General features: G+C 42.6%; 1 protein-coding gene across 1 annotated transcript in view; it reads right to left on the bottom strand.

Moving 5' to 3' along the window:
* The window catches only part of Slc25a12 (solute carrier family 25 member 12), a 95,659-nt gene extending 73,997 nt beyond the window's left edge, over positions 1-21,662 (bottom strand). The window contains exons 1-2 of the mRNA XM_021184208.3: positions 21,422-21,662; positions 20,433-20,486 (exon numbers count right to left, since the gene is read on the bottom strand). Of these exons, the coding sequence (XP_021039867.1) occupies positions 20,433-20,486; positions 21,422-21,433 (66 nt within the window). The 5' untranslated portion in view covers positions 21,434-21,662. The remainder of the gene's footprint in view (positions 1-20,432; positions 20,487-21,421) is intronic.
* Between the last annotated feature and the right edge of the window lie 4,151 nt (positions 21,663-25,813).

Here is a 25,813-nt window from a genome sequence, read left to right as displayed (position 1 = left end):
AAAAGCATCCCACTGCTCTTGCAGCAGAGTTCAGTGACTCACAAACGGCTGAAGTCCAGCTCCAGGAGACAGAGTTAATGAAAATCAACCTTAATAAAAGAACAAACTGTTTGAGATATTTAGCACTATCAGTACTGGAATTCTAGATGCTGATAACAATAAGAATATTCTAGCAGTTCTTGTTACACATGTCTTTCCTTGTTCTTCAGCATTTGGCATAAGAGGACACATGTAGATATTTGTTTGTTTTTGTTTTTTGAAACAGGGCCCCTATATCCTGGGCTGGCCTGAAACTCTCTATGACCTTGAACTTCTCATCCTCCTACCTTGATCCCCCAACCATTCCCACCTACTCCCCCCACCCAACCCCATCCCATCCAATCCCCGTTCTGGGACTGCATACATGAGCTACCATGCAGTGCTAGATATCAGACTTGAGACCAGCTGGGCGAGCATTCTACCAAGTGAGCTAAATCCTCAGTCACTGGACAGGTTTGATGAAGATGGGCCAGGGTGGAAAGAGAGAGCCACAGTAGTCATGGGGTTACAGCAAGTGGCAAGGTACATCAATACAAAGAAATCTGATACCAGACTTGAAGGAGGCTGACAAGGCAACCACCGCTGGAACATGACTGCCCAAAACAAAGCCAGAGCACCCATGAAAACCAAAGGAGTGGGGCGGAGGTGGGGCAGAGGGAGACAGCATATCTGATTTCAATCTGGGTGGACGGCTGCAGAAATGAGAAAAATCTTTGTTTCTATCTGGGAGAGGGGTTAATTGGAGAAAGAAATAAGAAGAGAGTGTGGGCTGAGGATATGGTTCACAGGTACGGCATTTGCACACCATGAAGGAGGCCCTGGGTTTGATACCTAACACCAACAAAAAGGGTGGTCGGAGTAGGGGTGGGCAGGAGGACGATGACACATGACACAGGACAGAGAATGCTGTCCTGTTTTAAGCATGTAACTGTGTGTTCTCGTTTCCTATTTATAAAAGACAAAAGGGAGAAACAAGAGAATGAGAGGGTGGACGGAGTGGATATAGTTTCCGAGATGGCTCAGAGTGTAAGAGAGCTTGCTACCCAAGCATGAGACCCGAGTTCAAATTCCTAGTACCCACGTAAAAGACCAAGGGTGACCATGCAAATTTCTGTAACCATAGCACTTGGAAGACAGAGGCAGGAGGATTGCTGGAACTTGTTGACTGTCAGTCTCCCTGCAGGTTCAGTAAGAGAAGGTGTACATTTGTTCTTGTAGATACCCCTATCCCTACTCCATAGTGACCATACACCACACTCACAAACACAGAAAAAGTGATTGATTGGATGGATGGATGCAGACTGAGTACTCCAAAATGACTAGGACAAGAACAGTGGAATTTTCCCCTAATTGGTTAAAGACAGCAAGAAGCCAATCACTGGGCGAGAAGGAGGTGGACCTTCCAAGTCCAAGAGAGGAAAAGGGAAAGCAGGAATAGGGGACTTCCTTTTGGACGGTGAAAGCCAGGTAACCAAGATGTCGCCTGGGGGCTGTTAGTTCAGGTGGCGAAGTCCACTAGAATCCACCACTGGAAGATTTCTAACATAGAGTAGTTGGTAAATCTAGGATGCTAGATTCTGCGCCCAGTGATTGTGTTATTATTTAGTTGGTTCTAAACTAAGATTGTCTGGTGTTTTCCATCTCATGGCAATTCAACTGAGCTCCAGGGAAAGGTAACCACGGCAGAGTGTGGGTTTGGAAGAGTGCGGCGCCCCAGCTAGCCACGAAAATTTGGGAGTGCTGAGCGGGTTTGGCAGCAGCCAGCCGCGGGGAGAGAGCTATCTTGGAGATCTGGAGAGGCCTTGGCAAAGAACAACATTTGGGCTCAGTACCGGGCTGGGACTAGACTGAGACCACAAGCCGTGCCTAGCTGGCGATAGCGTGTGCTGTATTTTATTTACTACACACTTAAGAGAAGCATTTTTAATTTCAGATTATTTGCATATACTCATGGGAAATCTTTTTACTGCTGTTATTTTTGTTGGGTTGTTTGATTTTTTTTTTTTTTTAAAGCAGGGTCTTAGGTAGTCTAGACTGGTCTCAAACTCACTATATAGTAGACGCTGTTCTTCTTGCCTCTCCTCTCTCTAGTGCTGGAATTACAGGCACCGCCACACCTGCCCCTTAAAGTATCCAAAACCAAAGTCCCACTGTTTCATACATACTCAGAAGGTTCAACTAAAAACTGTTCCCATAGCCTGGGGCATTTGGACACTTGGTCCCTAGTTGGTCGCTGTCTGGGGAGGTTCGGGTGGTATAGCCTTGTGTGTCCCTGGAGGCTGACTTAGAAATTAAAAAATTAAAAACTTCCCGTCAGCTCCATTTCCCTCTCTGCTTCCGGCTTATGTTTGAAGAGGCGAGCTCTCAGCTTCCGGCCCGTGTAGCCATGTCTGCTGCTTGCCTCCCTGCCACGACAGGCTCATTCCTCTGGAACCCTCAGCCCAAATAAACTTCTGGTAGAAGTTGCCTTAGTCATGGTGCTTTATCCCAGCAAGAGAAAAGTCATCTACACACCTTTCTGTAAGCAGCCCGGAGGTGACTTTAATGCCTTTTGTCAGTGTGCTTGTGTCTTGATCTCAGCCCGGAGGTGACTTTAATGCCTTTTTTCAGTGTGCTTGTGTCTTGATCTCAGCCCATTACATTAGGTATGGAATTTGCTACCTCTATTATCAAATCAATGCTCAAAAACTTGCATTCTGGGCTGGTGAGATGGCTTAGTGGTTAAGAGCACCAATTGCTCTTCTGGAGGCCATGAGTTCAAATCCCAGCAACCACATGGTGGCTCACAACCATCTATCATTAGAAACAAATAATAAAGAATCTATGGGCCAGATGGAGCAGGAGAAAGGGAAAGAGGGGAGGAAAAAAAAGTAAAAACTTAAAAACAAAACAAAACAAAAAAAACTTCCATTCTGAAGCATTTCAGGCCTCAGTGTTTAGGAATAGCAATGTTCAACCTATGCTACTTAAGAACAGGGAGGAGGGCTGGTGAGATGGCTCAGTGGTTAAGAGTGCCGACTGCTCTTCCTAAGGTCCCGAGTTCAAATCCCAGCACACACATGGTGGCTCACAACCATCCGTAATGAAATCTGATGCCCTCTTCTGGAGTGTACTTACATATAATAAATAAATAAATCTTAAAAAAAAAAAAAGAACAGGGAAGAAACACAGAACACATCAGGTTCTTAGTAACAAATTACCTTCCCGAGGTATGTGTTCTCCAGTGTCTGAGCCTAGCTGAGCCTAGCTGCCAGGACAAGCCTGCCAGAAGACACAGTGAAAGTAGGTGGGACCCAGGATCCCCTCTGACTGTAAAACCCAGGAAACAGCAGCACAAGCTACCAAGGACACAGAAGCCAAGGAGGAAAACAAATGGTTTTGTTGACATGCTCTGACTCCGGCCTTGCCAGTACCTACAGTTATAAATGATGCCAGAGAACAACTTCCCCTCAGGTACCCTGCCAGTGTTTCCTCGGACTCTCCTAGTCTGCTTTAACTTCATTTTAACTGAAAGATGGAGTGTGGAGCTGAGGGGGCGGGGGAACCCTAAGTCTTCTCAACTGCAGGAGTCAGTTCTTGACTTCCACAGAAAGCAGGGACTAATTAACCCATTACATTAGAGCCAATTACTTGGCAATGTCAGGAAGCCTGTTGCCTGAACAAACAGAACCAAAGAGAGTACTGAATGGAAACTAGAAGCTACCCAGAGTTGGTTAAAATGCTAAAACGAATTAGATGTTAGCTGTCACTATAACAATAAGTGACACCGAGGCTGCAGAGCAGGTCTACCTTGAGAGAGCACACACTTAGAATGATCAATATCCAGTGCCAGCCCCTGCACACACTCACATTCATACACTCACACATGCATACTCACACACTTGGACACAGTCATACGAACACACATACTTACACACTCATACACTCACACCCATGCATACACTCATTCATTTCTTTATGTACATTGAAAGAGTGCACCCGGGGCACAGTGCAGTGGAAGTCAGGACAGCTTTCAGTGATGGGTTCTTTCCTTCCACCACCGAAGTCCCAGGGTTCAGACTCAGGTTATCAGACTTGATAGCAGGCACTTTCAAACTCTGAGCCACCTCGCCAGAGCTGTGCGCGCATAAATCATTAGACTCTAAGAGGATAAGGTGTGCTTGAGCGGAGCCCTTAGCAACAAAATAAAATCGATGTGCCCCGTGTGTGTGTGTGTGTGTGTGTGTGTGTGTGTGTGTGTGTGTGTGTTGCATGTAAACCCAAAGTACTTTAAAAACAGTTCCTCTGTCCAATTTTAAGTGGTGAGATCACACACAGGCTGCTAGAGCCAGCCTGGTAATTATGTTGAACACAGATTTCTTATTTTTACTTTTTAGGAAGGAAAGGTAACTTGTGGGGATGCTTGCTTTTAGACCTTGCACTAAGGAACCTGAGGCCAGCCTGACCTATACAGTGAGCAAGAGCCTGTCTCAAACAGAGAGAGACAAAGAGACAGAGAAGGAGAAGAATAAAGATAAGGTAATAGAAGAATAGAAACAAAAATACTGAGGCCTCCCCTCTGTGATAATCAAAAGGTCTTAAATAGTTATACCAAAAAAGGGGGGGAAAAAGACTAAAAATAGTATTTTGAGGGTTCAGCTGTTAGGAACACGTGCTGCTCTTCCAGAAGACCAGAGTTCAGTTCCCAGCACCCACGCCAGGCCGCCACAGCTTCTAACTCCAGCTCCACGGAATCCAACACTAACTTCTGACCTCTAAGGACATGGTGTACATGTGTGCATTCACACAGAGAGAGACACAGACATATACACAGGATCCGAAATAAAATCTTTAAATAAAGCTTGGAGTCTTTCAAAATAACACTATGTTAAAATTTTAATACCCTTAGTAATTTAATAGTTTTAGAATCTTTTTCCGGTTTTTATCCTATTATTTAAAAGGGTAACCTAAAATAACTTGAAATAAAATTGCCAAATATTATATCCTTATGCCAAATAACTTTAGAGTTAATCATCTGCCATTTTAAAGATGTTTCTTAAGCAGTTGTAAATCCCTTCTGGGCAAGAAGTCAAGGACGCATGAAAGACATTGACAGGAAGAAGCTGACAAGCACAAGCGATCGAGCTTCTGGATGAAACTTTGTCAACCCAACGCAAGTACTGGGAATGCAAGTGGGCACACAGCTTTTGACATTTCCAGAAACTTTTAAACCTATGCGAAGTATCATTCTCACGTGCTTGAGGCCTTGGCTATCTGAGGTGAGAAAAACAAAATCGACCTTATGGGAGCCTGGAGTTCCCATTCATGTAATCAAAATTAGACATGAAAGTTGGAAGGGTTTCGTATACAGGAGTATGTTGTAATTACACTGAACTATCTGTGGCCCAAGGGGAAGAGGATCACGCACCCACCGGTTGAAGCCAAGAGATGAAAGCATCCAGGGCTCACCTGACCAGTGTAAACTGGAGAGTACTAACTCCCTTGCAATTTACTAACATTAACCTTATATGACCTTTCAAGTACATGACACCTACCTTAGAAGCTAACTGTGTTAATTATAGCTTACAAAGAGCTCAGACATCTCTAAATTTCTACTAAGGATTACCTCAAAAATTCATAACTGGGACAGATTTATTTTAAAGTCTAAAGATGATAAAATGTTATCCGTTTGAATGGTACATTTTTTAAAATAGATTCATTGATGATTTTGATTCAAATGTGTGTATATGTATATATCTATATATATACATATATAGGTATATATATGTATGTGTGTGCATATATACAATTATATTATATATATTATACATATATATATAATATAATTATATACACACACATTGGACATAGCAACTCATGCTGTAATCGCAACACGCAGAAAGGCTGATGCAGACAAACTGCTACAAGTTTGGACCAGCCTGTGTTTAAATAGCAAGCCCAAGGTCAGTGTAGGGCACAGGTAAGATCCAGGCTCAGACAAAAATCAAATAAGTGAATAAATGACAAAAATGAGAATTCAGATGTTGGACCTGGAAAGATGGCTCAGCAGTTGAGAGTACTCACTTCCTTTTAGGGTTTAGTTTCCAGCAGCCATATCATGGAGCTCAGAACCACCTATAACTCCAGCTCCAGCAGACCTGATGCCCTCTTCTGGCCTCTGCTAGCAACTGTATTCACATGCACATACCCACATACATATATATAAATATATATACACACATATGTAATGTATACACATATAATTACATATAATTTAAAATAAAAATATTTTTTTAAATTGTGATGAATTTTGAATAGATAACCAGAATATGTATATATTTTAATTGTTTTGTTTTATTTTTTATTTTTGTTGTTTTTGAGACAACAAAACTCCCTTTGTTGCTCTGGCTGTCCTGGAACTCACTATGTAGACCAGGCTAGCCTTGAACTCAGAAATGAATGCAACAAGATCAAACTTTTTTTTTTTTTAAATATACATAACCAAAACTGAGGTCACATATCTAGAAAAAGTACTTTTTAAGCCAGAAATCTGTGGCAATCAGATCTCTACTGGCTAGTTTTGTGTCAACTTGACACAGCTGGAGTTATCACAGAGAAAGGAGCTTCAGTTGAGGAAAGACCTCCACGAGATACAACTGTAAGGCATTTTCTCAATTAGTGATCAAGGGGAGAGGCCCCTTGTGGGTGGTGCCATCTCTAGGCTGGTAGTCTTAGGCTCTATAAGAGAGCAGACTGAGCAAGCCAGTAAAGAACATCCCTCCATGACTTCTGCATCAGCTCCTGCTTCCTGACCTGATGAATTCCAGTCCTGACTTCCTTTGATGATAAACAGCAGTATGGAAGTGTAAGCCAAATAAACCCTTTCCTCCCCAACTTGCTTCTTGGTCATGATGTTTGTGCAGGAATAGAAACCCTGACTAAGACAAGATCTGTTTGTGTTATTGTACGTTCGTTCATCATAAGCCCCGTGCTGGGCACCATAAGCCTGACAGTTGTGGCCTAAACAGATGGGTCTCACTGCAGATGAGTGAGACACACCCCAGGTCAGGAAGGATGGACAATAAACCAGGGTCAGAATCCAGGGCCAGTAACTCATGGGGGACTTCTTGGCTAAAGGTCAACTGGGCACAGTGGCAGCTGTCCTTGCAGCTAAGGAGAAGCTGAGGCGTTAGAGTCCTGTGAGAAGAGCCTGGCCTTACCGCCGGACAGCATCTGTAAATCAGCAACTATGCCAGCATTTCTCTCAGTTTTCTCTCTGACAAGGAGTTGTGAGAAAAGCTGACCCGTTGTTGGGAGGAAAAGGGGATCTTTACTACCAAAGTGTTTGGAAATGGGAAAACACAAATTTTGAACTCAACACTCTGAAATGCTTGGAAGCCTGGTGGTGGGGCACGCCTTTAATCCCAGCACTCTGGAGGCAGAGGCAGGCAGATCTCTGTGAATCTGAGGTCTATCGATTGAGTTCCAGGACAGCCAGGGCTACAGGGAGAAAGCCTGTCTGGTGGGGGAGGGGAGCACACTTACAAACAGGAGGGAAGTTCCCTCCTTACAGAACTTCTTGCTTTTCCCCTAACATGAAAGGGTTACTTTTCTTCCTCTCTGCCTTTCAAACCAAGGTTGCCTAGGAGTCAGCTTGCCAGCAGGTCAGCTGTGACAGCTCTAAGCAGCTCTCTCTGCATATCCAACATTCGGCTGTAACCTGAGTCAAAACTGTGTCTCCAGGACCAGACCAGTTGAGATAAACTAACATTTCAGATCTTAACATCCGTCCAGTTTCACTGATTCCAGAGAGGACAGTCACTGAGGTTGGTAACTAGGGGTGTCACCCAGAGCGTTTCCCATGTGGAAAAATGAGTTATAAGAACAATTGAGGAGGACATTATGTACCAGGGCAAGGGCTGAGAGCATGAAGCTAATCCTCACTGTCCACTCTTACGGCCTGTGCTTCCCACAGAAGCCAAATTTAGTCAGGAACTCGTGCCCTTTCACTGAACACGCAGCCTGCACGAGGGGCAGACACCAGGGCACACCTGACACACAGCCCTTGCACAGCAGCGGGGTTAACCTTATTTTCATACACTGACTCCATGGGGATGAAAGTTATTCCATCATAAATGTTTCAAGGGGAAAGAAAGAAATTCCTACACATGACATTCAGGGTGTGGTGTCCCATGTCTGTAAACCTAGCTCTCAGAAGACTGAGGCAGGAGGATTATGAATTTGGGTCCAGCTACAGTGTAAGTTCCAGGCAAACCAGATGGACACAATAAGACCTTGTCTCAAAACCAAACAGGCTAGAGAGATGGCTCAGCAGTTATGAGCACTGACTGTTCTTCCAGAGGTCCTGAGTTCAATTCCCAGCAACCACATGGTGGCTCACAACCATATGTAATGGGATCTGATGCCCTCTTCTGGTGTGTCTGAAGACAGCTACAGTGTACTCATAAATAAAAATAAATAAATTAAAAACAAACAAAAAAAGGCCAAACTGACTTTTTTAATTTTATAAACTTTATTAAGGCATAGAAATACTTTAAAAGAAAAAATTTAGTGAGTAGTATTAAAATTTCCAAGCTTACTAAAATCATGTGTTTTAAGGAAAAGCGGTTCATTCATTTTATTGTCTGTTTATTGTGTGTATGAGGTAGATGCATGGACAGAACCCAGGTCTTTAGGCTTGGCAAGAAGTACCTTTATTTGCTGTGCCAACTTACCAGCTCAGTTCTAGGCTTTTTGCAGCAAGGTCTTGTGCCTACTTCAGTCTACCCTCAAGCATGTGACATTCCTGTGTTAGCCTCCCCCAGGCAGCAATTTCAGATGTGTGCCACCAGAACAATTTTATGAGGTGGTGGGGGTCAAATTGAGGATCTTGCGATTGCAGAGCAAGTACTCTACTCACTAAATTACTTCCCAGACCCATATATCTGGGTTTAATATACAATTAAATTTATGTAGCTAGCTTTCAGATCCATCAGAAACAAACCCTACTTGATTCTTGCAAACAAAGTTCTCCAGAGTCCTGCCTGTCTTGCTCAGAATGTTTCCCATAAATGCTAGGGCTTATTTTTCTTTACACTTAATACATGCATTAAAAATAGACAAAAAATACTTCGAAATTGAGCTTGCAATATGACTCAGTGTGTAAGAGCTTGCTACCTGTCTACACAAGCCTAATGGCCTCAATTCAAACCCCAGAACCCGCGTGGAGGTGGAAAGAGAAAAACAACATCACAATAACAAACTAATGTTTTAAAAGATTGCAAAACTTAAAACGCATATATGTTTTCTCTGTCCATTATAGCTAGACCTACTATCAGCTAGGGCAATGTAATTCCTAACCGATCAGGAAAGAACTCAAGGGCATTGTAAGTAATGAACTAATGCTGGCTCTTCCAAAATGATTTTCTCTTTAAAATTGATCAGAAACTTTAGAAATAAAATAATGACCTCAGAGAATCCAATAACTGGAACCAGAAGGCCTCCCAAGGGCAATTAAGATAAATAATTAATTTGTATTGTTCTTCAAGTAAATACTTCAATCTCTTGTTCTAAGTAACCATGGGAACATACAAGGATTGTATATGTTCATAAGCCTGGACAAACTGTCTCTCTTTGATAATCAAGATAGAGTTCCTAGGGAGATAGCAAACCTTGGTGCTGTTAAGGTTTAGACCATCATTCTGCCACAGGAAAAGAAGGCCTTTTATCCTGAGAGCAGATGTTGAAAAGATCAGAGGGACAGATCAACCAAAGGCAGTGAATGAATCTAGCCTGGATCTTATTATTTTTTAATATATGTTTTTTGTTAGTTTATTTTTGGCTTTTCAAGACAGGGTTTCTCTGTATAGCTCTGGCTGTCCTGGATCTCACTCTGTAAAACAGGCTGACCTCAAACTCACAGATGTGTGTGCCTCTGCCTCCCAAGAGCTGCATTTGAGGCACCATGGACCACCACTGCCCAGTTATATGTTTTACTTGTATTTGTGTGTGTTTGAGTGAGTGTGTGTGTGTGTGTGTGTGTGTGTGTGAGAGAGAGAGAGAGAGAGAGAGAGAGAGAGAGAGAGATAGAGAGAGAGAGAGAACATGCTTGCCCAAAGAGGTTAGACTAAGGTTATCAAATCCCCTGGAACTAGGGTTACAGATGGTTGTAAGCCACCCCACAGGTGCTGGGAACCAAACTCAGATTGTATGTAACAGCAGCAAGTACTCTCAACCACTGAGCCATCTCTTCAGCCACAAAAAGCTTTTTTTTTTTTTTTAAGTAGAAAGTAACAGAGTGATTCTGAATGTACTAACAGTTTATAATTGAACCATTATTGTTTTTCTGGTCCCCGCCAAGCAACTGACAGTTCTGGAGGAAACAGCTGCTGCCTGCCATAGTATCAGATCTCCCAGCCTCAGACTGTGACCATACATCTTCTCAGAACTGTCCAGAAGAATTACCACTGAGGTTGCTCCATCTGCACATGGGACCTTTTTGAAGACACTCACATGCATGTCTTAAAAATGCACCTGACTACACAGACATGATGATTTTGTTAGTTAGGGTTTCTATCCCTGCAACCTAAAACACCAAAATGCAAGCTGGGGAGGAAAGGGTTTACCTAAGCTCAGATCATAGTCCATCATTGGAGAAAGCCAGGGCAGGAACTCAAGCAGGGCTGTAACCTGGAGGCAGGAGCTGATACAGAGGCCATGAAGGGATGCTGCTTACTGGCCTGCTTCATATGGCTTGCTCAGTCTGCTTTCTTATAGAACACAGGACCATCAGCCCAGGGATGGCACCACCCAAAATGGGCTGGGCTCTCCCCCAGTGATATTAACTGAGAAAGTGCCTTATAGCTGTATCTCATGAGAGGCATTTCCTCAACCAAGGTGCCTTTCTTTTTGATGAATCTAGCTGTGTCAAGTTGACACACAAAAGCAGCCAGTACAATGACAAACACGTGTTAACAGCTAAGTCACTTTATTAATTTTAGCACAGTTATCTAGGCTTGAGATAGTATTCAAGGGAGAAAAGTCTTCATCTCTATGCAGAACTGTAACAAGATACTAAACTTGGTTTGCTTCTTAGGACATCAGGCACACTTTAGCAGTCACCTCGTTTAATCTTTACAACACCTGTCTGTATGAGAGTATTAGACCTTAGACAGAAAACAGACTCCAAGGACAGTTTAATAAATACCTAAGGCACATTTAAAAAGGGTCAAATGAGGATTCAAACCCACGGTGGCGGCCAGGTGTGGTGGTCAATGCCTATAACCCAACACAGTGGAGCAGAGAAAGGATTTGGAGTTCAAGTTCAACCTGGAATACCTAGTGAAACACTGTCTGTAAAAGCAAGGCAAGTCCAAAACAAACACACAAGATGTTAAAAAGCAAAACAAAGCCCATGTCAGTTTATCTACAAAGCCCAGGTTGGCTCCAACTGGATTCGGAGGCCTCCTGCATGTCTTTATCCAGTTCAAGACGTTCTAAGAACACCGTTGACAGATAGAAGGAAATTAAACTCAAAGAATCAAGAGTCTCTACAAAACAGCCATCCACAGGAAGCATGGAAACAGAAAGAGCAGCTTACATATCAATGTGATCTACTTAAGTATGTTCTGTGAAACCATAATTTCAACCATTCGAAAGGGAAAGGGGGAAAAAGGCCTTCACTGTTTTCTATCTTGCTTGCTTAAAAAATAAATAAATAAAAAAATCCAAGTTCTCTGCAGGGCCTAGGTGCAAGGGCCTGCTGGGCATGGCTCCTTCAGCCTCATTTCTGGACAGAGTCTCCCCACTCACTGATGCTTCAAGCCCACCGGCTTCCTTTGTAGCTGTTGAACATATTGAACTATTTTCTACATCTGAGCTTCATGCATAGATGTGGAATTCTTTCCAGCACTTCCCCTTGAGTTGCAGCTCAGTTCTCAACGCTAATACACTCTCAGGAGCATTCGCCAACCTCTTGAAACGGTGAAAAATCCTGGCCCCTTCATGATTCTTTTTATCTCCTCAATGAACTTGTTATCCCTGTAGTAACCTGTTTGTGTGTGTGAGTTTTTCTTTGTCTGAGTCGTTCCTAGATGCCGGGGATTCAAACTCAGGTCTTCGTGCTTGCATGGCAAGCACTTTACTGATTGCCATGTCCCCAGCTCCTTAATCTCTCTCTTGTAACTCTGGAGTGATGCACCTCCCACACATGACAACACAGGTCAGATGGGCCCTTTGCTCAAAGCCCTGCTTTAGTCCCTTCTCAACCTTCCTTTCAAAGATAAACAACAGAGCACGTAAACAAATACTTAGTGAGCCAAAGAACACTTCTTTCCACCAAACATTCCACATCATCTCAGAACCTCAAGAAACTCATTATCACTGTACATTATCATCACCACCTCCCATTTCTTCTTCAATCTAAAATAAACAAGATAGGGCTAGGGATGTAGTTGGGTGGACATGCCCAGTATGATCAAGGTCTTGGGTTGGATGCATCACAAGCAAACAAAAAAACCAAACAAATAACACTTAAGTTCAAAAAGTGCAATTTCATAGGTCTTGTGACCTTCATTGTCCATTGGTGCTAATGAAGAAAAGAACAGGAATCAAAATAATATTTGAATTCTGTATCTCAGCAAATTTTGGACCAGCATACATAGCTGTAGAGTCATCAGGCCTATAATAAATCAGTGAGCGAACACAAAGTGTACCTACTAAAAAGAGTTGAGAGATGCTTTAAAAATTGTAAAACTACCATTGCATACACTAGCAAGATTTTGCTGAAAGGACCCAGATATAGCTGTCTCTAGTGAGACTATGCCGGGGCCTAGCAAACACATAAGTGGAAGCTCACAGTCAGCTATTGGATGGATCACAGGGCCCCCAATGGAGGAGCTAGAGAAAATACCCAAGGAGCTAAAGGGATCTGCAACCCTATAGGTGGAACAACATTATGAACTAACCAGTACCCCGGAGCTCTTGACTCTAGCTGCATATGTATCAAAAGATGGCCTAATGGGCCATCACTGGAAAGAGAGGCCCATTGGACTTGCAAACTTTATATGCCCCAGTACAGGGGAATGCCAAGGCCAAAAAGTGGGAATGGGTGGGTAGGAAAGTGGGGGGGGGGCTATGGGGGACTTTTGGGATAGCATTGGAAATGTAATTGAGGAAAATACATAATAAAAAATATATATTTAAAAAAATTGTAAAACTTTGTTACAAGCCTACTTTGCCACAAAGCACAGAGATGGCTTTTAAGTCATCTTTCTGACATTTGTCAGATCTGTAACAAACACCTCTGTCCCCACCCTGCCTGCCTCTTACTACTTCTTTCACTGCTGTATACTTCTGATGGAGAAAAACTGGGACAATGATAGTGTGTGGGAGAGAAAGGCTTAAGAAGAAAGAGAGAACTGGGGAGATGACAGGTATAAGGATGTCCATAGTAAAACCTTAGATTGAGGACCCACTGTAAAATTACAGTGCAGTTAAACAGTCTAAGAATCCGTCTGTTGTGATCTGATTTCCTGGGCTCCGAGGGGAAAGGCAGAGGCCCAAAAATAATACATCATTTATTTTGATTTTTTTAGATTTACTTATTTATGTGTATGGGTGTATGTGTGTATGTATGTTTGTACATACATAAGTGCATGTATGTGCACCCCATGCATACCTGCTGGGTCCCCTGGAACTGGAGTTACCAATGGTTGTAAGCCACTGTGTGAAGGCTGAGATTCAAACCCCAACCCTTGTACAAGTATCAGGTGCTGATAACTGCTAAGCCATCTCTCCAGCCCTTACACCTGTTTATTAACTAACAGAAAGTACACAGGCTAGGTATGTAGCTCAGTTGATAGGATGCTTGCCTGACATAAAAGCCTGGTTTTGAGACCCAACACATCAGCCCTGAGTGGTAGTACACACCCATAAGACCGGTACTTGGGGATGTAGAGACAGAAGATCAGATGTTCAATGTTATCCTTAGCTACTCTGTGAATTGAAGGCTAGCCTGGGATACATAAAACCCTATCAAAAAAGAAAGAAAGAAAGAAAGAAAGAAAGAAAGAAAGAAAGAAAGAAAGAAAGAAAGAAAGAAGAAAAGAAAGGGAAAGAGGAAACAAAAATCACTCATCATATTTTGAGAAGTAATAAAGAACACAGGTAAGCAGGCCATACCAGCATACACCTTTTATCCCAGCCCTTGGGAGACAGAAGTAGGAAGATCTCTGAGGCTAGCCTGGTCTACAGAGTGAGTTCCAGGAAAAAAAAAATTCTAGATCTATGTGCATGGCTAGTATGCATGTATATGTGTTCACATGTATGTGGATGCGTATGTAGATGTGTAGGCCCTACATTCTCATTGAGTTTCTTCTAACATTGCTCTGTAATTTTGAGATAAGATCTCTTACAGAACCTAAACTCTACCTCTCCAGTAAATGAATTACAGGCTGTAGCTGCCACACCTGCTTGGCTTTTATGTGGGCTCCAGGCATTTCTGGGCATCACTCTTGTGTGGCAAGCCTTTACCTACGTAGCCATTTCCTTAGCCCTCTAGATAGACTTTCTAGAAGAAAGTGCAAATGATACGGAACTCAATTCAACTTCCAAGTCCTACCCAAGCCAGACTACACTAAAGAAATGATGGATACTTTAGCCTTTGAGACTTAGCCTTTTGGTGAAACTCCTACTTTAAACTCTCATAGCACCCCTCTCCCAGCTCAATCCCTCCTTCAAGTAAGAATGTCAGGTATAAACTGGCTCCTGGTTTTCTGCCTGGTCAACAGTCCTCCTAACAGGGATTAGTCTAGCACCCATACAAACTTGCGTCCATCCTAACATGACTTTAACTTAGTGGGCCACATCTATTTACAATCAAGCTTAACTCTAGCCACCCTCTCCAACTCCATAAACAGATGTCCAATCAACTGGCATCTCTCCTAGAAACCCAAGATTCACTGTCCCTCCAATCCTTCCATTGCTAATGGCAAATCCAAGCCTCTGTGCTTACAAAGTCCCTGGTGTTGTCTTGCCTTTCCATTTCCCCACACACTAGCTCCCCAGGCCATTACACCTGCATGGATTATTTCAATAGCCTCTTAGCTGATACCCCCACTTACTGCCAATCTCTCCACACTCTATCCCCCACACACACACACACACAGAGCTGCCATGTTTTACCACTCCAATTTGCCCACTCAGAAACCCACAGAGCCTACCTACTGCTTGAAACCCAAACCCCTCAGCCAATTTTTCCTAGGTAGCTACAGCACAGAGGCACATTTTAATTTTACCTCCCAAGTAGCCGGATTATTTTGTCTTTAATATTCTTGGCAAAATTTAGCTGCCAAAATCTCTAATATAACTCTGTCTCTCAAAAAAAGTCACCCCATTCCAAAATCCTCTCAGCATGCAATAACAAGGGTTAAGAGTTTATATTATATATATTATATTCTAGTCCTGGGCATGGTAGCACTGCATGTGAACTCAACACTTGGAAGCTGAGGCAGGAGGCTTGCAAGGTGGAGATGAGCTAGGGCTACAAAGTGAGTCAGACCCAGTCCAAAACAATGATAATAAAAGGTCTTCTAGAGCCGGGCGTGGTGGCGCACGCCTTTAATCCCAGCACTCGGGAGGCAGAGGCAGGCGGATTTCTGAGTTCGAGGCCAGCCTGGTCTACAAAGTGAGCTCCAGGACAGCCAGAGCTATAAAGAGAAACCCTGTCTCGAAAAAAATAAAAAAATAAATAAATAAATAAATAAAAGGTCTTCTAGAGGTGAATGGAAATGAGGTCAAAGGGGGCGGGGTTCAGCCAATATGATGGTGCCAGTCTGTCATGCCAGCACTAGAGAGGCAGGTAGATCTCTGAGTTCAAGGTCAGCCTGGTCTACAAAGAGCATTCTAGACCAGCTAGAGTTGTACAGTGAGACCCTGTCCCAACAAAGGGAAGGGGCAGTTTTAAATTCTTTCTTCTACAACCTGATTGTACAAGTTAACAGACCCCAGAAAACTTCTCCCACAAGTTCTAGGTTGGATTGGAACTTGAGAGGAAGACCAAACTGACCTAGGACCCTGAGAGATTTGCCTGCCTCTGCCTCATGAATTCTGGGTCCACTAAAGCTGCTTTTGTTTTGTTTTGCTTTACTATGCTTTGTTTTGTTTTTCTCTGTGTAGGCCTGGCTGTCCTGGAACCCACTCTGTAGACCAGGAGGCTGGCCTTGAAATCAAAGACCTCCCTGCCTTTGCCTCCCGAGTGCTGGGATTAAAGGCATGCGCCACCACAGCTTGCTAAATCTGCTCATCTTAAAGAAAGAAAGAGTATGGGTTCTGGAACTCACTTGATTTGAATTTCCCTTATAAACTCAATAACATTAACCAAGCCATTTAATTTAATCTACATAACAGATCTACCAAGTCTACCTCATAAGAGCATAACATCAACAAAATATGTTTGGAGCGCTGAGCTAGTGTACTCTCTAATTGATTTAAAAATATCAGCTACCACTGCCATTATTCCACGAACCTCCATTCTAGACAAGCCAACACAACTAACTGTTCTATATCTGGCCATGTCTTCACCTTCATAGTTTCTGACTTCCTCAACCACAGTCCATTAGAAAGGGAGCAGGCCTCAGAGAGCCTTCATTCAGACTTGGCTCAATCCTCTGCTTCAATTACTATCAAATTATTTAATGTGATGATTATTACTAAATGAAATGCAAGTGCATGGGACATAACAAATAGAGCTTTGTAAATATCCTAGAAGGGTAAGATGGCTCAACAGATAACAGAGCTTGGTATGCAAGCCCAATGACCTGAGTTCATAGCCCAAAGCCCACTGTGAAAGGAAAGAACTGAGCGGGATGTGATGGTGCACACCTTTAATCCCAGCACTTGGGAGGCAGAGGCAGGCGAATTTCTGAGTTTGAGGCCAGCCTGGTCTACAAAGTGAGTTCCAGGACAGCCAGGGCTACACAGAGAAACCCTGTCTCAAACAAAAAACAAAACAAAACAACAACAACAACAACAAAAAAACCCAAAAAAAGGAAAGAACTGAGCCCTGAAAGTTGGTTTCTGACTTCCACACACACACACTGTGGCATGTACACGCCCACTTTCCCACAGTTGCTCATACACACATAAACTTAATTTACAAAAACATATGTGATAAATATGCTTAATACTAAAGAAAACTGTAGCTGGCCTATTTTTTTTTTGTTTATTCTATCTAAGATGTTAAAAGCCATATGGATCTATAATGAAACTTTTTATACAAGTAACCAATTGTTTTAAGTAACATAGCTTGAAGTAGACAAACCAGGAATAAAAATCTTTTTTTTCTTTCTTTCTTTTTTGAGACAAGGTTTCTCTGTGTAGCCTTGGCTGTCCTGGAACTCACTCTGTAGACCAGGCTGGCCTCCAGCTAAGAAATCTGCCTGCCTGTGCCTCCCAAGTGCTAGGACTAAAGGCGTGCGCCACCACCGCCTGGCACCAGGAATAAAATCTTAATATGCTAGAAGGTAACAAAAAGTTGCTCCAACTAGATACAAAGTCTTTCCAGCAGTTTTATGCTTTCCTGGGGACTAAGGAACTCTACACTGTTTCTCTCTTGCCTTCCAATACTACAGAAGCCAAGTATGGTGGCCTCCTGTTTGTAATCTGAACAATGAATTCAAGATTAGCCTGAGCTACATAATAAGAATCAGACCAGCCTGGGCTATGCAGCAAAATTCTGACTAGAAAAAAATGAACAAATAAAATAATAATACTAATAATAATAATAATAATAATGCTTGAGTCACTACTTTATGTTTAATGATGAATATAAATTAATAAACCACAAGTTTTCTGTACAAAAATAAAATATAGACAATATCAAAATAATATTTAAAGAAGTAAGGTGTCACTCAGTGGTAGACTGTTTACCTAATATATATGATGAGTTTGATTCTCCAGTACCACAAAGTAATAATAATAATAATAATAATAATGTGCAAAAAGATACCGCAAAAAAGTATATGAAAAGCTAAAATAGCATAGTTATGAGCTTTCCAAGCTCCGACAATAACTACCCAGCCCAAAGAACAACACACACAAACCAGTAACAAATGAATAATGAGTCACATTTTCTTTTCTGTATAGAATTTCTAAAACTAGAAAAGACATCAGTTCCCATTTCCTTATGTTTTACCGGGTCCCACATGAGAAGATGAAACCTGAAAAGTCTAAATAATTAGCTTAAGGATCGGGAGCTATAGAGACCAAGGCCTGTGAATTAAACCCATCTTCCTTAAGAAGAAGAAGAAGAAAAAGCCAGCTGTGGTGATGTACATCTTTAATACCATCATTTGAGAGGCAAAGGCATCCAGATCTCTGTGAGTTCAACGCCAGCCTGGTCTACATTGGGGGCATCCTTGAACATGGGGGGAGGAACACACATGTTCCTGATACCTGGACCCTTCTTACTACATCATAGAGCATCTCAGCTATTGTTTCCATGCCTAACCAGGAAATAAAATTAGCTATAGTATACAAACTCTCCACAAAACAACTGACCCTAATCATATAACAGGGCTTATACTAATATGTTTTTGTGAACCCCAAAGAACACTTGTGAGGAACAAAGGTCTTAACACACAAATGGTGAGACTCTATTATAACTAGTTTTGTTCCAGAAAGGATCCTTTTAATACACTTTGTAAAACTCAAGGCTCCTAAGAAGCAAGGTATACACACTTATAATCCCAGGACTCAGGAGGCTTGAGACAGAAAGATCAAACAAATTCAAGGTACCCCTAGCAGATCTCTGTGAGGTTGAGGTCAGCCTAGTGTAACAGTTCCAGGCCAGCCAGAGTTACATGGTAACACCCTGTCTCCAATAAACAAAGACACAAGAAAGAAAGAAAGAAAGAAAGAAAGAAAGAAAGAAAGAAAGAAAGAAAGAAAGAAAGAAAGAAAGGCTGTGCTACCTAAAAAGCCTTAGTCTAAAACATAAAAATTAAAAATAATTCTCATTTTTCTAATTCTCTTTTGTTTTCTTTTGGTGCTAACACTCAAATCCAGGGCTAAAGCAAGGTAGAGAAACACTTTATCCCTGACCTTTACCAATTCTCTTTCATAAACTACACTGTGTGTGGTCACCTATGCAGCCTCCTCCTCACCAGGCCTGAGGAAACTACCTGTCTCGGATGGAAGTGCTATCCAGCTTAGACTCATTAGCAGACGCTAGAATCTGTTCCTAAGATAGAATCACAGACTTTTGGAATGGAAAGCAACCTTGAAGGTCACCTTTCATTTTACAGTGGAAAATAATACCCAGAAGGAGTCTGCCCGAGGTTAACAGTCTACAGAGACTCCACAGCCAGAATACAAGATTCTAAAAAACAGCTCTTCCAAGAAAAACATAACTTTTAGTAAAATACCTTAGGAATTTAAGAAAGCAAAGGCAAAAAACTAGGCGTAGTCAGGTGACTGATTCTAAAAGCTTAACATAAGGAAGGTATTTTAAAGTCAATCCTTACAAGACTTCCCTTTTTTAACGTGTGTATGTCTATGCACCACATGCATGTGATGTGATGTTCTCAGAGGCTAGAAGTAGATGACAGATTCCCTGGAACTGGACTGCAGATGGTTGAGTGCTGCCATATGGGTGCTGGGGATCCAACCCAGTCTTCTAGAACAGTGCTCTTAACTGCAGAGCCATCTCTCCCCATCCCTTTTTAAAAAAATAATGTATTATTATAAGGAGCAGATGTGTGAGCACTGGTGCACATGTACAGATATATGAAAGTCAGAGGACAACTTTATGTAGCTAGTTCTCTCCTTCAATATTTATATGGGTTCTGGGTAAAGCACCTTTATCCACTGAGCCATCTTACCAGCCTCCTTACAAAAGAATCTAAAGCAAACATGTTGTACCAACCCCTACCCGCACCCCCATCTATGGTTGCAATAAGTGGGAGGGGAAAGCGCAACTACAATAGTCATAATTTCTGTGCAACAAATGACATAGACATTTATGAGAAGGAAAACTTTATAAGTCATCCTAAGTCATGCAAACAAAAAGAGCAACTCAGGAAAACCTCGTATCAATCCCCAATAGAAATAAAAATCTTCCAATCCGTTCTTACTAAGAGTACAAACGGCCGGGTATAGAGCCAATCGCAGCCCTCAGGAGGCAGAGACAGGTAGATCCTCCGAGTTCCAGGACAGCCTGGTCTACAAAGCAAGTTCCAGGACAGCCAGAGCTACACAAGGAAAATCTGTCTCGAAAAAAACAAAACAAACCAAGTACAAACGACATCCTCCACTCATGTTTGTGAGAAGAGCATTTCTCAAAGTTAGAGAGCTTAAAGAGGAATAACGATCATGTTCTTCCCATTCTTTCCCTGATGTAAAATTCTTTAGCTTACCTGGAGGAATATGTTTCTCAGCTCATGAGGATCACCTCGTTTGGTTGTATGCACCTGGGGGGGGGGGGGGGAGAATGACTGGTTAATGCTTAGCTAGAAACCACATAATCTCTTTAGATTATAGTTTACATCTGCTAACAACACATTTATCTTTTATAAGGCCATTTAGTCTAAAAACAAACCCAAAGCTTAATTGCTGATAACACCTGTCAAACCGGAGATCTACGGCTAAGGGGTGGGAGAAAAGGGTGTGAATAATGCAAGATAGAGCAAATTACAGACGGTACTTCCTGTGAACTGGAAAGGGAAACCAATGTAATCGTTTACTTTATTCCACAACTACTAGCAATACAGTAGCAACCACCAAGCTACAAATTCAGAGAGCCTCAAGAGAGGAGCAACAGGAGATGTAAAACAGCCAAATTAATAGCGGGGCCTAGCAGCCTTTCTTGTGGAAAGCAGAAACAGTACATCGTCATCTTGGCGACCCTTTCTCCATCTGACCTAAACCTTGAGAGCTGCCACAATACGGATACTTTCGACATCCGACAACCTGCCAGGCAAATGTCAACCAGTGCCCTGGACTGTATTGTGGCCCCAAATGACAACACCCACCCCCTCCCCCACCGCGGATGCCCTGGGTATCCCCGGTTCTCCTGCCCGCTGGCTCTCAGTCCCTCTCTGATGCTCTCCAACTCTGTGCTCACAATCCCATGTATCTAGGACAAAACACTACTCTTTTCCTCCTCCCGACCATGGTCCTCGGGAGCCCCTCCAACTCACGATCCCTCCTCCTTCCCCTCCCCCAGCCGGGCATCCTCTTCGCTCCGGTCCAAGCCCAGCACAGCTCTCCACCCGCAATCTAGAGCCCCGGGACGCACTGGCTAAGAACCAGGCAAAGAAAGCAACGGAAAGAGGCGGGGGGCTGCACTCGGGGCCCTTGGAACGTCTCTTATGCAATAAAAGCAGCAGCAGAGAGTTGGAGTCACCTTGACCGCCATGCTGTGCTCGGAAGCCGGGAACGAGCGAGTGAGCGAGCTGGGCCGAGCTGTCAGGGCGCGCGCGCGCCACGGCCCGGGGCCGCGCCCGCGCTCCCTCCTGTCGCAGCGCCGCGCCCGTCTATATGCAAATGAGCTAGAGCGCGTCGGTGGTGCGCACCAAGTGGCCTTGGTTGATCCATCAGCGGGCCGGCGGGGCAGTCGCACCTCTTGCGGGGCACACCAGAGCTCCGGTCGCCGGATTCCAACGCGCAGTGTGAGCAGAGGCTCCTCTGGGCCAGCCCCAAGTCCCAAGGCCTGGCAGTGGGTGTGGCTTTGGGCACCGGCTTCAGCCAAAGTCGGTTCCCTCTTGGGGCTTAAAGGAACACTTGGGGCCTGTATTGAGCAAGGTTGGAAGCATATGAGAGCTGTCCCATTAATAATGAGTTTATGACAACCAGTGACAAATACTGATAAGGAAAATGATTAGTTAGCTTTTTTAAAGGGAAAACCTAAGTAAACATAACTTCAGAAATATGCTCCTGAATTAACATTCCTTGGGATATCCCTAATAGTTTATTAATAGATTCGCTTCACTCTCTTAACCACCCAAATTCTTTGTGCAATGTATATAGAAAACAACTTTATTTATCTTGGAGCTGGTACTTACTATGCTGGCTTTCTCTTCTACAGGAAACAATCCTTCTGTGAATTCCCAGCCCTGTCTTAAGCTAAAATAATGTCTTTAAAACTGAGGCTTGCCATTAAGATATGTGAGGGCCAGGCAAGTAGCTTAAGTTGCTGGAGTGCCTAACTAACATGCTGGGGTTCTATCCCCAGTAGCACATAAACTCTATCTTGATGTAGTAGTATCCGACTGTAATCCCCAGGCTTGAAAAATGGAGGCAGGACAATCAGAATGTCATCCTCGGCTGCATAAGAGTTAGAGGCCAGCCTGGATGCATAAAACGCGACTTCAAAGAAAAAAAAAAAAACCGAAAGGAATAGAGGAGAAATAAGAAAGGGGAAGGGGGGGGGGAAGAGGGGTGCGGATCCGAGGTGATAGCTCAGTCTGAGGCTCCTCAGAACTCATTAAAGGTAGAAAGATAATCAACGCCTATTTTCCACATTTCATCTAAGCACTCTAGTGAATAAAATTAAAAATTGTTAAAAAAAAAAAAAGAAGAAGAAGAAGAAGGGGAGAAAAGATCCTATTAGGTCGCATATTGATATTCAACCAAATATTTACTAAAATCCTCCATGTGCTAGACATGGTCTTATTTGTAAAGTGTGGATATAAATATACATATATGTATATGAAGTATGTGTATAAGTAGTTATTTATTGCAAAGACCTTCTTTGCCACCATTATCATAGACCATTTTAAGTTATAAAACTAAATAGCAATCCTACATATTGTAGATATCCCCTTGGCTCAATCATACTTAAATGTTGCAATATTTGATTATCCCTGGGTTGTTACAAGAAAATTTGTAACAAGCTGATGATGTCTCCTGTAGTAGTTTATTGCCTTTATTCCCACCCACCAGTTATAGGCTTCATGTGCTCACTTTTCAATATCTTTGAGACCAGGCAAGGGGATAAGTCTTTTTAAAAGAAACGTGGTTGACTTGTTTAAAACTGATCATTAGTGCACTTGACATGGGTTTTGTGAGAGGGAAGCAAGTGATGAGATTTCTTGTCATTATAGTATTAAAATTAAATCTACTTAATTCATAAAATCATATACATGCCATGAATACTTGCATCTATCAATAAATATGTGCTATTTGAAAATATTAGAGCCCAGTAAAAGCCAGACATTTAGCAATTGTGTTTACCCAGGATCTCAACCATATTTGGGTTTTTTTGTTGTTGTTATTGTTTAGTTGGTTGCCTTTTGTTTGTTTGTTTGTTTTGAGACAGGGTTTCTCTGTGTAGCCCTGGCTGACCTGGAACTTGCTCTGTGGGCCAGGGTACCCTCAAACTCACAGAGACCCACCTTGCCTCTCTATCCAGAACGTTGGGATTAAGGGGAGCATAATTACATCCAACTACTATATTCTTTCTTTCCTTTTTTTTTTTAAGATTTTACTTATTTATTTTATGTATATGAGTACAGTAGCTGTCTTCACACATATCAGATAAGGGCATTGGATCCTATTACAGATGGTTGTGAGCCATAATGTTGTTGCTAATTGAACTCAGGACCTCTGGAAGAGCAGTCAGTGCTCTTAGCCACTGAGCCATCTCTCCAGCCCCTATTTTCTTTCTTAAGTGAGACATGCTCCTTTAAATTAAAAAAAGTGGGGGGGGGGATGCGTAAATAGTGATGGAAAACCAGGTTCCCATATGTGAGTGACTGCGGAGCCTTTATCTTTTGCCATGCACAAAAACTTCCCTCAAAATGTATTTTTAAAGGGGAAACATAAGCTCTACAGCCATAAAACTCCGAGAAGAAAATGCAGGGAGCTCACTGACACTGCCTTGGGCAGTAATTTCTTGACAATCACACCAAAGCCATAGCTTGGGTCACAAGTGAGACTGCATCAAACTAAAGTGTTTCTGTGCAGCAAAGTGAAGAACAAAATGAAGAGGACAGCCTACAGGTTGGAAAAAATATTTTTAAATTATTAACATCTGAGATTCATATTGAGAAAACTTATACAACACAGTAGTAAATATCCTCTAATCAGTGAATGAAAGATTTGAAGAGACAATTGCTCTAAAAATGATATAAAAAATGGTCAAGGCCGGGTGATGGTGGCGCACGCCTTTAATCCCAGCACTTGGGAGGCAGAGGCAGGCGGATTTCTGAGTTCAAGGCCAGCCTGGTCTACAAAGTGAGTTGCAGGACAGCCAGGGCTACACAGAGAAACCCTGTCTCAAAAAAACAAAACAAAACAAATGGCCAATAGGTATCCAAAAAAAGGAGCTCAAGATTGCTTATCACCAGAGAAAGGGCAAATACTGTGACCTGTCACCCCAAGCCCCCCAAAAAGACTGTCATCAAGAAAAGAAAAAAAAAATGCTACCAAGTACCAGCAAGGGCATAGAGGTGAGGACATTCTTATTTAGTAGAATCATATGGAAACCAGCACAAAGATTCCTAGAGATGTTAAATTTTATATATGCAACTAAAAATGTATATACATAACTAAAAATGTATATGTATAATCTAGATCCCACTTCTGGTCCTATTCCCAAAATATACAAATAATCACATTGTAACTGTACCCACTCTTCTATTTGACAGATCATAGCAGTTCTGTGGAGGGCATCAACTGTGTCTTATGTCCTGTCTAGTACCCCTCCTAAACTGCTAAACACCCAGCATGTAGCAGCCCTGTGGGGAGTGTGTGTGCACCACATCCATTCAGAAACCTAGAGAGATCAGAAGAGGGCAGGAGATTCCCTAGACCTGAAGTTACTGGCAGTCATGAGCAGCAGTGTGGCTGTGAGAAACCAACCTGGGTCCTCAGCCAGAGAAACGAATCCTCTTAACTGCCGAGCTATTTCTCCTGTTCCAATTACAGTGACTTACAAGTATTTCTTTTCTTTCTATTTATATTTTATTTTATTTTATTTTATTTTATTTTATTTTATTTTATTTTGGTGTAGCCCTGGCTATCCAGGAACTCCCTCTATAGACTAACCTGGCTTCAAACGCAGAGATTTGCTTGCTTCTGTCTCCTGAGTGTTGGGATTAAAGGCATGTGCCACTGCCACCCCGCTAGAAGTTTTTCTTTTAAGTCATAAATATTATATAGATTTTAAACACGGGGTCTGAGGAGGCCAGAAGTACACATTGAACCTCTGGAACTGGAGTTACAGGTAGCTGTTAAACACCCAACATGTTTGCTGGAACTGAACTCAGGTCCTCTAGAAGAGCAGCAAGTGATCTTACCCACTGAGCCATCCCTCCAGTCACAATAAAGTTTAAAGAGCTGGTGAGATGACCCATGGGCTCGTCTTTGCTGCACTTGTAGAACCCTGGTGTTCTGTTACCAGAACCCACAGCCTGGGGCTCATAATTGCCTGTAACTCTTAACTCCAAGGGGCCTGATGCACCACTCAGGCATTTAGCACTTACTTGCTTGCTCTCTCTCTCTCTCTCTCTCTCTCTCTCTCTCTCTCACACACACACACACACACACACACTACAATTTAAAACCAAAGTATTTTTTTAAAAAACCTTTCATCAGGTGTCAAATGGGAAAGCAGCTTAAGGTAATAATGGGGTAGGGCTAGGATGTTGCTGTGACAGAGTGCTGGGTTAGCAGGTGCTAGGGTCTGGATTAGGGATGAAAGCAGTGGGGTAAATGTTCTCAGTGTAAGGAAAGAAACTGCCTAGCTGATAGAACAAACATCCTGCCAAATCCTTCTGCCGCCTGCCCCTCCTAC

The sequence above is a fragment of the Mus caroli genome, unplaced genomic scaffold (assembly GCF_978045245.1).
Source record: "Mus caroli unplaced genomic scaffold, Mus_caroli_1 scaffold_2, whole genome shotgun sequence".
NCBI classification, from domain to species: Eukaryota; Metazoa; Chordata; class Mammalia; order Rodentia; family Muridae; genus Mus; species Mus caroli.
This window is presented reverse-complemented; position numbering and strand designations above follow the sequence as displayed.